Source organism: Schistocerca americana, chromosome 2, assembly GCF_021461395.2.
Source record: "Schistocerca americana isolate TAMUIC-IGC-003095 chromosome 2, iqSchAmer2.1, whole genome shotgun sequence".
NCBI lineage: Eukaryota > Metazoa > Arthropoda > Insecta > Orthoptera > Acrididae > Schistocerca > Schistocerca americana.
Window position 1 is genome coordinate 577,714,808 of NC_060120.1, and position 16,370 is coordinate 577,731,177.

Below are 16,370 nucleotides of genomic sequence, written 5' to 3' on the forward strand. Positions count from 1 at the left end.
AGTCTAACGTTGCTGGTCACGAATGCCAAGTATCTGCACAACAGACAAACAAATTAATCAACAAAATAATTTGTAGCAGATCCTTGTAAACTCTAACCTCATACCACACCTCCTTGTCACCTCCCAGGCTAGACCGGACTGAATGTTCACTCGAAATACCTCCCCATTCGGGTCCGGTGATCTCTTAATGGAGCTGCATATGACACGTAGTTTCGTATTTTCCGCTTCGAAGGTTCGCAGTCGATTAAAGAGCTGCATGTTCCTACCGAAAGTGGTGACCAGCTCGCTGCATTGAGCACCAGGAAGGTAACGTAGAGATGTAGTGTAGTGGTGCCTTGTGGGAATCCCCCGGCTCTGCCAAGGGCTCAACCCCCCCGCCCCCAACCCCTGTTCCCGCAGCGCCTGCTCCTCTTCTAACTGGTTCGTTGTTGTGTCTTTCAGTGAACGATGCGGGGGATTTCTACAAAGGCTTCTGTTCCCTAAACGGGGTCCCGCGGCACGCGTCTTTGGAAGAAAAGCCCGGCCGGCGCTTGGTAGGTGTTCTCTCCAGGCTTCTCTTAGATCTCTCCCTTTCTCTCTCTGTCTCTGCATCTCTCATTGTCTGCCTGCTCGTCGTAGTCGTAGTCGTAGCTTAGTGTAGTGTAGTGTAGTGTAGTGTTTCGTAGTGTAGCGTAGAAACTGCTGAGTAGCTTCTTCTCTCGTGTATGTGCTTGTAATTTGCTTATCTTATAACTAAGCAGATATTTCTGCATATTTCTACAATCTTTTAAACTGCCTTGCTTCATAAATTAGCTATAACACAACGTAATTTTGTATCAGCCTTAATTCATGTAATGCATGTAATGATTAGAAAGATATTAAACAATTAAAAATTAAATGGTAATTTTATGTGATAGAGTAAGAGAACAGGAAGAATTTTTATGTTTTATTGGTGTATGTTAGTAATGCAAATAAAGTTTCTAATTGATCTGCGAAATATTTTCCCTTACGCAACTTTTTAAAATAGTCGTCTTGTGTACTTTTCGTTCAAATGAATCTCGTGAAATGCTGAGCTTTCATAGAAATTCTTTTCTGACGGTTAATTACCACCCAAAGTCGGTGAATGCTACTGGTAATATCCTCCTTAATTTTCAACCCTTAAGAAATGTGTGGTTGAATTCGTATATTTATTAATGATGGTCCATCTAAAGGACGTACACAGCAGTAGCACACCCGAAAACTTCGAGAAAATGCACAATGTGCTGTTCGACAACTGTCGATTAAAGGTGTATGAAATAGCCCACATCATAGACATATCAGAACAAAGAATATGTTACGTTTTACGTGAAGAATTCTCTATGAGAAACGTTTTTGTAAGATGGATGCAGCATTTGTTCAATACTGATCAAAAGCGAACGCGAAAATGAACTATCAGCAATGTTCTAAGAATAATCCTACTGTCTTATTTTCATCGGACTTGCTACTGTAGATGTGCCGCTTCAGCGAGAAAGGAAACAAAGTCAAGTCTTATGTGACAGTATCATTGTTTTCTGGATACAGAAGAGATTATTCTTACTGATTGCCTTGCAAAGAGTAAATTAATAGCTGAACCAGCTAGATGAAAAAATACCTGACAAGCTCAAATCACACGAGCTTCAACATTAGTGATACTCTTTCCCCGTCAGATAAATTTACACTGCAAATCTAACAATTGTGTCGGTGCCGAACACAACCAAATTACATCAGCCGACTCAGAGAATATGGAATGACAAACCCTACTAGACAACGTGCTGTTGGACATAACTCACTGTTAAAATAGGCATCATTTTATTTGGGAGCTTGGCACTACGTCGGTATTGACCAACTTGCCAGTGCTGCGTCCTTTCAGACCCGCCGTACTTCATTCACCTGTCAGACCTACGTGATTTTACCTCCAGTGCTGTTCTCAGAACTGTGTTTTCCAAAATGTGAATTCTGTCCAGTGGAAATAAAATGATTGTGTGCCATTGTTGGCCGGGAAGTCCCGCACCGGAAAGTTCGGCCGCCGGGTTGCAAGTCTTATTTCAGGCGAAGTCACGTTGGGCTGCTTCCGCGTCAGTGGTGGTGGTGATGATGATAACATAACACCAAGTCCACAGGCGGAGAAAATCTCCAACACGGCCGGGAATAGAACCCGGGGTCACTGCATGGTAGACAAGGACGTTACCGCTCAGCTAAGCAGGTGAACTCTGTCTAATTAATGTTTCGAGACAACCACTCTTGGGGAATTTTAATAAAACAACCAATAAAGAGAGACTAATTCTGGTAGAAGGGGAAAAAAGACGCCTTACCAAGGAATTATCAGAATGGAATGGAAATCGATAGTTGTAATGTATATACACAGACAAACAAATTATTACAATTACAGAAAAAAGTTGATTGTTTATTCAACAGAAAGAGCTTCATAAATTGAGCAAGTCAGTAACGCGTTGGTTGACCTGTGATCCTTATGCGAGCAGTTACGCGGCTTGGTATTGACTAATGGAGTTGGTGAATGTCCTCCTAAGGCTTTGCAAAAACAGACATAATGTCTTATGGGATAACAGCAATCAGTGATTTTATAATGTTACTTTAAATCCGTCTTGATTGCAAATTTATTATTATTCATATGACCGGTTTCGGTTCATTCAGAACCATCTTCAGATCTGATATTTAAGTTACAGGAGTAACCCGTCCAATTCAGCAACTTTCACATGCTACGTCACATGTGACGTAGCATGTGAAAGTTGCTGAATTGGACGGGTTACTCCTGTAACTTAAATATCAGATCTGAAGATGGTTCTGAATGAACCGAAACCGGTCATATGAATAATAAAAAATTTGCAATCAAGACGGATTTAAAGTCCTCCTAAGGGATATTGTGCCGAATTCTGTCCAATTGGCGCGTTAGATCGTCAGAATCCCGGACTGGTTAGACGGCCCGGCTCATAATGCCCCAAACGTTGTCAAGTGGGGAGAGATCCTGCGATCTTGCTGACTAAGGTAGCGTTTAGCAAACACGAAGACAAGCAGCAGAAACTCTCGCCGTGTGCGTGAGGGTATTATCTTGCTGAAATGTAAGTCCAGAAATACTTGTCATGAAGGGTAACAAAGCAGGACTGAGAATATCGTCGACGAAGCGCTGTACTGTGGGGGTGCCGCGGATGGCAACCAAAGGGGTTGTAGACACGAGGAATAAAGAAGTAGAATGTTAATAACGTTTGTTTTACTTAAAAAGCTTTAAGAGCTCATATACAAAATTCGGAGGTATTACTTCTCAGTACACCCCTCTAATGCGCGGTCCACCTTGTCGTTAGACGAAATTAGTGGATGTCAAAGAAGCAACAGGACGTAATAGTAGGTGACACTGGAATAACTCTAGGTCAGAGTTATAAAGAAAATTCAAGAAGGCAAGTGAAATTCGCATTCACCATTTCTGATATGGTTGCTACTGTAGAGTGGTGGTGGTGGTGGTGGTGGGGGTGGTGGTGGTGTGTGTGTGTGTGTGTGTGTGTGTGTGTGTGTGTGTGTGTGTGTGTGTGTTAGTGTTAGTGTTAGTGCAGCCTCCTCCTGTGCCCACAGTCTGCATCGCGGCGTGTGGGGCTGTCGTGTTCCAACTGCCAGACGTCGACGACGTCGTTGTGGCGGCGTAACGCTACCGGGGAACCCGTCTGCAACGCTTGCGGCCTCTACTTCAAGCTGCACGGAGTGAACCGGCCGCTCGCCATGAAGAAGGACAGCATACAGGTGCGTGATGGCCACCTTACGCTTACAAACATTAAATGCCCGACGCTGTGTGTGTTCCGTCTGTCTGTACCCTACTGACTCGACAGCGTCGGGGAGACAGTGAAGGTAGATCACACTATGAACTGCGTGTCTACGGCTCTTCGCGCTATTTGTACGTCGTGAACAGCCTACCTTGACGAACTGCTACTGGCTTAGCCGAGTTGTCAGTCTGGGTAAGTTGAACAGCTGATAAGAAAGCGATAGCTGTCGAGCGTGAGACCAGAGAACTGCGCTGACGTGCTTCGAAAACGAAACACACTATCATTTCTTGCTTTCTACTAAGTAAATCGTAATTTCTTCTCGCCCTACTAGCTTCTCTAAGAGTCCGACACCTATTTCAAGATGACTCCTTATCTCGCGGGCATTCGGCTGCCAAAATAGATTTTTCAAAATTACTGGGGGTGCCCGGGATCGAATCTGAGTCCTACGCCACTAACATCTTTGTCTTTATTCATTGAGGTATGAAGGTTGAAACCAGCTAAAAAGATAGAACTGTGTGTGACAAAGCCTATCGCTAGAAACGTAAAAGTTGAGTACCTTTAAATTCCTATTTCAGTGTTTGATCTAGAATCGCCTTTGCTACCCGACTTTTAAACACGAGTATAACTGTGCAGATTACTTTTAATGTGTTTGATATCAAGTAATCTAAACTGTATCTGACTATTTGTAAACGAGATTCAGTGTAAAGAATTTTTATCAATAATAATCAGAATGGCTTTGTCATGAGAAAATCACACACCTGGCTGTATGTTATGTTGCGTAATGAAAATATGCCGTGTCATAAAGACACGTCTATTGAATTTATGTCAATTTTTTAAAAATGAATACTGCTTCTGATTTTCTCCCAGAAGGTTCGTTTAGGCTCCACAATTGTTTCTTAACTTACAAAGGGTAACTCATCTCTACTCTGTCTGCATACTGCAAGTATATGAAGTGCTTAACTGCAAGTATCTGAAATAAATCACTGCGCGGCAAACAGCCTTATCTTACTTACTTTAATTTATCCAGCTGCATTACCGGGTTAAATTTCCGTTCTTTCTCTAAAAGCGGTTCTAGGCGCTTCAGTCTGGAAACGCACGACCGCTACGGTCGCAGGTTTGAATCCTGCCTCGGGCATGGATGTGTGTGATGTCTTTAGGTTAGTTAGGTTTAAGTAGTTCTAAGTTCTAGGGGACTGATGACCGCCGATGTTAAGTCCCATAGTGCTCAGAGCCATTTGAGCCATTTTTCTCTAAAAATACTGTTCAGCGTCCGCGCAGCAGCTTAAGGCGTGACAGTGCAAGTTTTACCAAATCTTTCTTTCATCTAATAATGGGCATAAGTTTCATGAGATATTTATAAATGAATGGAAAAATATTTTGAAATTATACTGAATCTTTTTCAAAAACAGGAATAACTCGCACTAACGTAAATTATGACCATTCCTTAACATTACCAGACACCGTAAAATTTTAATTTTGTGTACAATCTTTAAATTGCATGAGATTCACTCTTTGTCTTTCTTAATGAAATGTTTTAACTAACAGTGAACACTTGACTGGTAATTCACGCAGGTACTGTTAGATAAAATGAAATATTTACACAACAATACTTCGCGACTACCTTGTTCCAAAAGCGTCGTCTCGCTATGAAATCCTGTCAGAACAATTTTATATCATCAGCCACATCAGGGAGTATCTCAAATAAAGTTCCTTTGTGTGCGGCTCCTCCGCCATCTAAGCTCCTCACTCTGGCACGACACAACACATTCTCTCCGTCTCTGGCCGACAACTGCTCCCGGCTGCTCCTCTCGCCCGAACTCTGCTCAGTAATACAGCCTCTGGTAGCCAAAGAATACATGTCACTCATGTGTCCAGCCCTACAAAGATGCTCATAGCAGTACATATTCCAAATAAACAAATAAACCAAATAAACTGACATTTCTCATGATATGCGCATCGTAACTGACCATTTCCCCTTATGTGTACACTTTTGAAGGTGATAAAGTTTTTAAGGTTGGTATCGTTAGACGTGTAGCCTTACTCTGTTTACTTCGAATTCTTGAAGAAGTGCTGACTAGTTTGTGACAGGTCAATAGTTACATCAACTATACACAAAAATGGAGGACAAATACGTGCTCGAGGCTGTCCAGTGAGAGAGACAAAGAGTATAGCCACTGCTGTCTCTTTAATTATTTGCAGTATTTTATGGAACAGCGCTCCATCTATTCTGACTGTATGTTTTTGTCAGCTTGACTCAAAAAAATTATTGTAAACAGACGTTTATAGACAAAGCAACTGCTTTATCCTTGTCACGTGTCTAAATGATCTAAAGACGCTAACGTTTTTGCATTAATGAGTATATTCCAAGTCATAAATATCTGGTAGTTGACTGAAAACAAAAAAGTAACACCAGTTCTATTTACGGGTAAATCTTTCAATTTACAGCACCGTCCCCCATAACTGAATCCTGGATCCCCAGTTGCTTCTGGTTCATTAAACGCTCCTAATAGACAATAAAATCGGTGCTGAACCGTAGCTCTACATCTCCAACAGCGCATGTTTAAAATTCACTGTACACTAAAATATATATAGAGTTAAGAAATTTTTACGAATTTCTCTACTGAATGATGCTAAAACTTCTAAGTTGTATTGCAGTCGTAAAGAGCAGTTAATTTCCCACATTTCTACGTTTGGAACTAGAAAATCATTATTGTCTCAGTAAGTTGGAAAATAATGAAAATACTTGTAAGTAACTTTTCGGATGACGATTTCATGATAAAACAGGTATGCTCTGAAAATTTTCAGTTTGTTGCCATTGTTTACAGCGACTCGAAGAAATATAAAAATGGTAGAGTGCCTGGAAACGTACTTAGTGAAACTATCCAGCTTGCTGTTCTTTAAGCATACACAGATCTGCATCCAAAGAGGTGAAACTGTACAAGGCTTATACAGCGTCTCATCACAAGTCCCCGAACTCCCCTATGGAGCACGGAACTAACCACTAGGTATAATGAAAGACAGAGCCGCCATTATCAGACTTAGTGCAATTACTCCGCTTAGGAAGTTATAAAAGAGTGGGATGGAATGGCGGAGCAACTCCTCCGAAGCCACGCATTTCTGTAATCAGTGCTAAGCGATGCTTGAGGTGCTGTCCAGAGCAATGCTGTTGGACAATAGATGACTGGAAATAAGTGTTTTTGAGTGATGAATCAGGCTATATCCTGTGGCAGTCCGATAGAAGTGTTAGGATTTGGCGAATACCTGGAAAACGTTACCTGACTTCATGTATAGTGCTAACAGTGAAGTATTGAGGATGTGGTTTTAGGGTTCTAAGGTGTTTTTCGTCGTTAGGGTGTGGTGCGATTATTGTGCTAAAGAAAACGCCAATTGCGGAAGAATCTGAACACGTTTCAGCGTATAGGAACATTTAGGACACGATGATTGTTCGTTTCAGCCTGACAATACACCCTATAATAAAGCAGCATCTGTGAGGCGTTAGTTTGTCGACAGTAGCGTTCCTGAAATGGATTGTCCTTCAGAGTGTCTACCTGAACCAAGTGGACCATATTTGGGGTTACAACGTCCACTTCGCGCCAGACCCCAGTGTCCACAGTAACACCTTCCCTGGTTTCGGCTGTTGAGGAGGAATTGGTTTCAGTTCTCCCACAGAGATTCATATACCTCATTGAAAGTGTGTCCAGCAGGAGTCAAACCGTAACAAAGGCAAATGGTGGACACACTCCTTATTAATGTACGCTGATAGATGTCTAATAGATTTCCGGTTACGTAGTATCATATAGTGTACACGTGTCACTCTGATGATCTGTAAGCATGCGACAGAATGCGCTATCTAATGTGTTGCAAAAGGCCGCGCATAACAACGAGACTTTTTCAGTTCTCATACTTAGCGTTCTGTTGGTGACACAAAGGTTGGGTCAAGCGTTTCGGAAAGCCCTGGGGCTACGAACCCAGCACCGGTTCGACCTACTGTAACCATTCTACGATACTGGGTCAAAGTTTGAATATTACACACTTCGTCCATCACAGGCAAATGGAGCAAATCGGCTGGTTCTTTTTACATTACATGTAAATTCAACTAAATGCCTAGGTATTATAATGACCAACTTAAATTGGAAAGAACACATAGAAAATGTTGTGGGGAAGGCTAACCAAAGGCTGCGTTTTAGGGCAGGACACTTAGAAAACAGACCCCTCTATGGTGCACCTTAAGGGGCTTACGGAGGTACCATTTTGTTCCTCGGCGGTTGCTGCGAACCCGAAAAATATGGTTATTGGGTATCAAAACCGAGCCGCGGATTCCAAGACAGCTGTACACAGGAAATGGCTGAAATTTTTGAGATATATTTCTAAGGTCCCGATCTATAACAGCATTGAAAATTTTCTTGATACCTCTATCCGTTTACGAGATACAGAGATTCAAATTTACGCTCCTTGTAAACATTAAATACGCACGTAATATCTGGTGCGAGGCGAAAACGTAGTTTATGAAGTGACATAACATTGAGAAATATGCTATAAAGTATTTCCTTTATCATCAGAATCCAATGTTGTAGTACATAAGCACACGAAAAGTTTTTTTGTAGGTAAAATACGGTCTCAGGAGAAAATTAGTTTTGCGTGGTTTCAGTTTTCACGTATGTATATTACCAAAATTTTAGTGACCCATAAAGTTGTTTTCAGATGAGTGACATGCTTTGCTGTAGCAGGGAAAAGAAGGGAACCAGCGAAAAACTGCTCCTATCGACCACAAAAAAGGTTAATATGCTCCTGATTTAAAAGACTCTGACTAAAAGGTGGGGTACCAGCCGTCTCATTCTGCCTTCATCGTCTTAAAAAAATTTCCCAGCAATTTTGTTATGCGAACATATTCGCGGGTTTTTATGCTGAGAGACGGATATAGTGGCGGTCGAAATGAGACCGAAGAGCAATGAATACAAGGAGACAGTAGACAGTGGTTGTCATAGAAAGAGCGAAGAAGACAATGGCAGTGTGGGAGAAAGGGAGAGAGACATTGGCAGTGGAACACAGTAGGCGGTGAGAGAACACTGATAGGAAAAGAGTGAAGGAGACAGTGCCGGTGGGAAAGAATAAAGAGAAGGAGAAAGTGGTAGCAGGCGAGAGCCAGTGATAATGAGACAGTCCACGAGAATGACAATGAGGAAGATGTAGTGGCAGTCAGAAGACAGAAACAAGGAATGAATGAGATAGTAGCAATAAGACAGAGCAGAAGGTAGACAGTGACAATGAGATGATACAGTAATAGTAGAACAGAAGGAAGGAAACTGTGGCTATGAGATACGAGACAGTGACAGACACACACAAAGAGGTGATGATAATGAGTTGGGCTGAATGAGTGAGAGAGAATGGGTGTGTGCGGGTGGGTATGAGCGAGTTACAGTGATGGAATAGTGTGCGTGAGCGAGTTATAACTAGGGGAGCTTGTGGGAGACAGATGTGAGTTGCATGTTAAAAAAACTGCGAATATGTTCGCACGCTAAAATTTTAGTGAAAATATTTGAAGGCGCTGATGAAGGAAGAATGGAGGCAGCTGGTACCGGACACTTCAGTCAATCTTTTAAAGCAGGAACATACTAGCCTTTTTTGTGCTCCGATATGAACATTTTTTTCAGCTGCTATGTTACTGCACGATCAATTACATCAAGCACTCATGGTGTGTGCTGGCTACTGCACTCTATGGTTGCCCATATTGTCGCGACGCAAGAAAATGGTGGGTGGTAGACCAGCAGTGCTCGGTGTAACTGGCAGGATCGAATATGTCGTGCTTGAGCTGCGGGTCTGCCGGGCGCCACACGCTGTCGGTGTCAGGAGCGCCGATGACGGCTGGCAGGCCTTTCTGTTACTGACGAGGTGCATTCAAGTTCTAAGGCCTCCGATTTTTTTTCTCCGGGCTGGAAAGAGATAGAAACATGCGCATTGTTTTAAAATGAGGCCGTAGAGCGCGAACAGGGCAGACTCGCCTGGCTTGTCGGCACGTGTGTGGCGGACGTGCCCGCCGCCGGCTTCGTGACTGCCGCGGAAACACGCGGCGCAGCACTGCACGGCTGCTCGCGACAGCCATGCCGCCAACTGCCCAAGGATCCCCTGGCTTCTCTAGCACGCCGCTTCGTTCTGCCTAAAAATACTAAAACAAGGAAATATTGAAAATGACCGGAAGGTAAATACAGTACTGGCCATTAAAATTGCTACACCAAGAAGAAATGCAGATGATAAACGGGTATTCATTGGACAAGTATATTATACTACAACTGACATGTGATTACATTTTCACGCAATTTGGTTACATAGATCCTGAGAAATCAGTACCCAGAACAACCACCTCTGGCCGTAATAACGGCCTTGATATGCCTGGGCATTGAGTCAAACAGAGCTTGGATGGCGTGTACAGTTACAGCTGCTCATGCACCTTCAACACGATACCACAGTTCATCAAGAGTAGTGACTGGCGTATTGTGACGAGCCAGTTGCTCGGCCACCATTCACCAGACGTTTTCAATTGACGAGAGATCTGGGGAATGTGCTGGCCAGGGTAGCAGTCGAACGTTTTCTGTACCCAGAAAGGCCCGTACAGGACCTGCAACATCCGGTAGTGCATTATCCTGCTGAAATGTAGGGTTTCGAAGGGATCGAATGAAGGGTAGAGCCACGGGTCGGAACACATCTGAAATGTAACGTACACTGTTCAAAGTGCCGTCAATGCGAACAAGAGGTGGCTGCACGAGCCGTTACAGCCATGCGGATAAGATGCCTGTCATCTTGACTGCTAGTGATACGAGGCCGTTGGGATCCAGCACGGCGTTCCGTATTACCCTCCTGAACCCACAGATTCCATATTCTGCTAACAGTCATTGGATTTCGACCAACGCGAGCAGCAATGTCGTGATAAGATAAACCGCATTCGCGATAGGCTACAATCCGACCTTTATCGAAGTTGGAAACGTGATGGTACGCATTTCTCTCCTTACACGAGGCATCACAACAGCGTTTCACCAGCCGCCGCCGGTCAACTGCTGTTTGTGTATTGAAATCGGTCGGAAACTTTCCTCATGTCAGCACGTTGTAGATGTCGCCACCGGCGCCAACCTTGTGTGAATGCTCCGAAAAGCTAATTATTTGCATATCACAACATCATCTTCCTGTCGGTTAAATTTCGCGTCTATAGCACGCCTTCTTCGTGGTGTAGCAATTTTAATGGCCAGTAGTGTAAATAAAACCCTATCCGAAATGGTGTACTATGGTGTAGTGTGACACGCTCCGTTAACAAGCAGCTCCTGTATTCTATTAAGAATGAAGTGCAAATCGCGAGTATGGTTATGCGTCTCCTGGAGAATTTTTTGGAACAAATGAAAATTTGCGCCGGACCGGGACTCGAAGAATAATTTCCCGCTTACCGAGACCGGTCGCCTTAACCACTTCGGCTATGCGAGTACGCCTCCAGGTACGGAACCAATCTCACTCTGTCAATAGTATTTTCCCTCCCTTATGCTCTCAACACACTGAAGGGAAAAAAGTCATGGCATAGCGATCTGCACACATACAGATGGCGCGTACGCAAGGTATGAAAGGACTGTATATTGGCGGAACTGCCATTTGCACACTGGTGATTCTGACCGCTCGACGGGAATTACCAAACTCTGAACACGGAATGGCAGTTGGAGCTAGACGCACGGGACATGCGATTTCCGAAGTCGTATGGAACTGAATATACGGTCGAGAGTGTGCCGAGGATACGAAATTTCAAGCATTGCCTCTCTCCTCTGGCGTGCAGCTTCCACTTAATGACCGGCGGCGTTTCAATGGAGTTGTCAGTGCTAACAGACAAGGAACACTACGTGAAATTACCGCGGAAATCAATATGGACGTACGACGACCGTATCCGTCATGATGGTGCGGCCAAATTTGGCGTTAATGGGCTGTGGCAGCAGACGACCGACGCGAGTGTCTTTGCTAACACCACGACATCCCCTGCAGCACCTCTCCTGGGCTCGTGACTATCGATTCGGCCCTACACTACCGGAAAACAGTGGCCTGGTCAAATGAGTCCCGACTACTGTTGGTAAGAGCTGATAGTAGGGTTAGTGTGTGGAGCAGGCCCCGGGAAGCCGTGGACCCAAATTGTCAACAAGGCACTGGTGGTGACTCCATATTAGTGCGGCCTGTGTTTACATGGAATGGACTGGGTCCTGTGGTCCAGCACACGGATAACTGACTGAAGGCCGGCCGCAGTGGCCGTGCGGTTCTAGGCGCTACAGTCAGGAGGCGAGCGACCGCTGCGGTCGCAGGTTCGAATCCTGCCTCGGGCATGGATGTGTGTGATGTCCTTAGGTTAGTTAGGTTTAATCAGTTCTAGTTTAGTTCGGCTACTTGGAGACCATTTGCAGCCATTCATGGACACCATGTTATGGACGGCAATGCGGCTTCTCACGGGGCCACAATTTTTAGCGATTGGTTTGAAGAACATTCTGGACAATTGGAGCGAATGATTTGGCCACCCAGATCGCCCGACATCGAAAATTTATGGGACTTAATCGAGAGGTCAGGTGTTGCACAAAGTCTTGTACCGGCATCACTTTCGCAATAATGGTCGGCTATAGAGGCAGCATGCTCAGTATTTCTGCAGGTGAGTTCCAACGACTTGTTGAGCCTATTTCATGTCGAATTGCTGCATTACGCCTGGAAAAAGGAGGTTCCACACGACAATAGGAGGTATCCCACGATTTTGTCACCTCAGTGTATTACTGTGATTCTTGGAAGGGGTTATATAGTGCCAGCACAAGTGAGTAATGACACTGTTGGCAAATGGAGGTTTGGGCCTCTCCTGAAGGCGCGCTCAGATAGCGGAAGTGGTTAAGGCGATCGCCCGCGACAAGCGGGCAATCCAGACTCGAGTCCGGTCAGGCGCAAATTTTCATTTGGTCTGAAATATTCTACACGTGATGCGGAAACATAATAGCAAGTTCAATCTGAAAAGAAGGTAAATGGTGTTAGCATCACAAGTAAACTCCAATTAAAAACTCGGAGGTGGATACCCAGCAGAGTCAATCGGATAATGTTGATAAAGACCGACGAGTTTGCTCTCTCCTCTTGGAAATCAGGGATAGGTTGAAAATGCACCATGGCTGTCGCAGTCAAGGCTTGGCGCATCTTTCAACTCGTTTTTGTCCTTACTCTAGTCATCCTGAAGGATTCAAGCTCAGTCACAGGGGCGTCTGCAAGTGCGGAGACGAATACGAAGGAATTGCAGAATACTTTGACCTGCACTCGGCATCATTTAACACCTTCAGGTATAAAATTCTGTTAGGATCCCGAAAATGACAAATAACTACCTATCTAGTAAATGAAATCTCAGAGCTTTAATAGAATACAAGGAAAGTGAGATTCAAGAGTGCAAAACAGAGAGGATCCCATAGAGACTGTGAGTAAAGTGGAGTGTAAGGTGGCACAAGGGAACTGACCATTGACGACGTTATGCGTGTGTTTCTTCTACCCTCATGATCAGGCTTCCATATCGTTGGTGGCACTCACATTTGTATACTGCGTGAAGGAAATAAACAAAGAAGTGTTGATATCACATCTGCCTTAGTTCAGAATCTTAGGCCGGCCGCGGTGGTCTCGCGGTTCTAGGCGCGCAGTCCGGAACCGCGCGACTGCTACGGTCGCAGGTTCGAATCCTGCCTCGGGCATGGATGTGTGTGATGTCCTTAGGTTAGTTAGGTTTAAGTAGTTATAAGTTCTAGGGGACTGATGAACTCAGATGCTAAGTCCCATAGTGCTCAGAGCCATTCTTAGGTTTAGCTAACTGTAGATTTGTGCTATATTTGCATAGCAGTAGTTACAATACATTTTCTGTGAAAAAATCAGTTGTAACTTTACAGTGCTGTATAATGTTGCTTAGTGAGTACTAACAACAGCTCTGTAAGGGAAATAATGATCTTCAGAGCCTGAGCCACAGTCGCAAGGTCGCATGCCAGTGGAAACAGTAATACAATGCAGGCAAGTGGCTGTGAGGTGTAGACTCGACATATATTCCAAGACAATAACCGCCAGCTGCTACGATGAGTACTTCCCGATATCTATTCCTTCGTTCTTTCTTTCCTCTTACTATCTTGCAGTCTTTAGCTCTCCTGAATGCTTTATATTTTTTAGCTTAATACTAACAAGTTGTACAAAAAGGTCATTTTTTTCAATTATCATTGTGTTGCCAAAGAACATATACACAAACTGTGAATGCCTGCGATAATCGTGATTATGATTGTTGCTTTGTAGTTATGGACCTACGTAGTATCTGACGGCGGCAATAAAGCTCACGCATTAAACAAAAAAATAAGCTCTCTAGTGAAACTTGTAATGCAATTTGAGTCCGACTGAATGTCTTACAGCCTCGTACAACAATGTCACTGCTGTTACGGTAATTCAGAAATAATGTTTCTGCACGAATGTAGATTTGGGGCATATTTGAAGAGGGACAGCATGTTCTATCTAGGCAGTCGTCTTAATGGAGTATGATAAAGAACTTTTGACGCCTAAGCTAAACCGATTATACAGATTTACCTGTCGAACAACGGTATTCTCAACATCTGCGGTGAATAAGTTTGTTCCATTCCTCTACCTTCTTCCCCTTAGCCCGAGACTCCTAGCCACCTTCATTCTCGTCGTGATGCGGGTTCTCAAGACTGTCCTCCATAACGACTCCCATTTATTTTCTCATCAGACATGCCATTTCCCTCGTAAATGTCATAAATGTACTCTATCCACCTATCCGCTGTCTCTTCTACGTCTGACAATGGAATTGCCATTGCTTTTTTAAGGTACCGAGCTTGATATTAATTTCACGCAAAATTGTTTTCACTTTCCTATGTACTGAATCAGACACTCGGGCAACAATTTCTTTTTAGGTTTTCTCACATTTTTCATACTACCATTTTCCCTTGGCTTCCTTGTCCTTCCTGTTTGTTTCATTCCTAGGTGTTATTGCTGTATTCTTGTCTTCTCCTAAACATTTTTGTACGTACTTCTCCCGCCGGTTACTTGAAGTATTTCTTCTGTACGCAAGGTTTCTTCGCAGTTACCTTCCTTGCACCTGTGTCTGACAGAGTAAAGATTGTGACTGCTCTTTTTAGAGATGTCAAGTGCTCTTGTACCCACCTCCCTAGCAAACGTCGAACGTGTGACATTACTCAGTGGTTCAGTATCCCATTCTCTACCACATTGACTCTGCTAGACGATTCTCTTGAACTTCAGTGTACTCATCACCATTACTAAATTGTGATTAGAATCTGTATCTGCTCCTGAGTATGTATTTTAATCCAGTATTTGATTTCGGAATCACTGCCTGACCATGACGTACTCTAACTGAAATCTTTCCGTATGTCCCGGCCTTTTCAAAGTTTACCGCCTCCTCTTGAACAGAGTTATCGCTATTACCAACTGAAATTTATTGCACAACTCAATTAGTTCTACTACTAAACCCATATTCACCCGTAACTCTTTTTTCTCTTCCTTCCCCTGCCACCGTGATATAGGTTCCCCACGATTATTAAATTATCATCTTTCACGTGCTGAATATCCTCGTGTAGCTTCTCCATCTCTTCATCTTCTACTTGCGGCGTTGGCATGTGTATCTGAACTATCATTGTCGATGTTGGTTTGCTGTCGATTCTGTCGACAACAACCCTATCACTGAACTGTTCGCGGTAGGTGTCTCTCTCCCCTACTTTCCTATTCATAATGAATCCTACTCCCGTTATGCGATTTTCTGCTGCTGTTGCTATTATTCCATATTCGTCCGACCAGAAATTCCTGTCTTCCCATTTCACTTCACTGATCCAAACTATATTCTACCTTAGCATTTCCGTTTTTAGATCTTCTAACTTTCCTACTATGTTCAAACTTGTAACATGCCATGCTTTGACTCGTAGAATGCTGTCGCTAAATTGGTCATTCAAAGTTTCTCTCATGGTCACCTTCCCCTCGGCAGTCCCCTCCCGGGAGTCCTAATAGGTAACTAGTCTGGAATCGGAATGAAATTTTCGCTCTGCAGCGGAGTGTGAGCTGATATGAAACTTCCAGGCAGATTAAAACTGTGCGGTGGACCGAGACTCGAACTCGGGACCTTTGCCTTTCGCGGGCAAGTGCTCTACCGGTTTTAGTCTGGAATCTTTTGTGAATGGAGATATCATGACACTTCCTTAGTTATAAGCCACATGTCATGTGGATACACCTGATGTGTCTTTAATGCAGTGGTTTTCTTGCCATCTATATCATCATCCCGTTGATCGTTGCAGATTGTCCCGCTTTTTGGGGGTTGTTTTCATCTCGTAAGAGTAAAAGGTTGCCCTGAAACGCTGTCCTACACCGTCTTGGAAGAGACGCTTGGCAAGATGAGCGTGACTTTATGCAGCAAGTCTGAGGCCATCTTTGCTAATGGTTTCTTTTTTATTCTGTATTTAAACAGTGACTGCGGTAGTGTCTGGGACATAGGACTTTTGATTACTACCTCTACACCAGCGAGGCGTTCACTAACAATCTTAAGACGAAAAATAGGGTAAATATTAGTTACGGAGAATA

General features: G+C 43.7%; 1 protein-coding gene across 1 annotated transcript in view; it reads left to right on the plus strand.

The window, feature by feature from the left end:
• Positions 1-16,370, plus strand: part of LOC124594196 (transcription factor GATA-6-like) — a 277,300-nt gene that overhangs the window by 248,143 nt on the left and 12,787 nt on the right. The window contains exon 6 of the mRNA XM_047132554.1: positions 3,580-3,744. Within this exon, the coding sequence (XP_046988510.1) occupies positions 3,580-3,744 (165 nt within the window). The remainder of the gene's footprint in view (positions 1-3,579; positions 3,745-16,370) is intronic.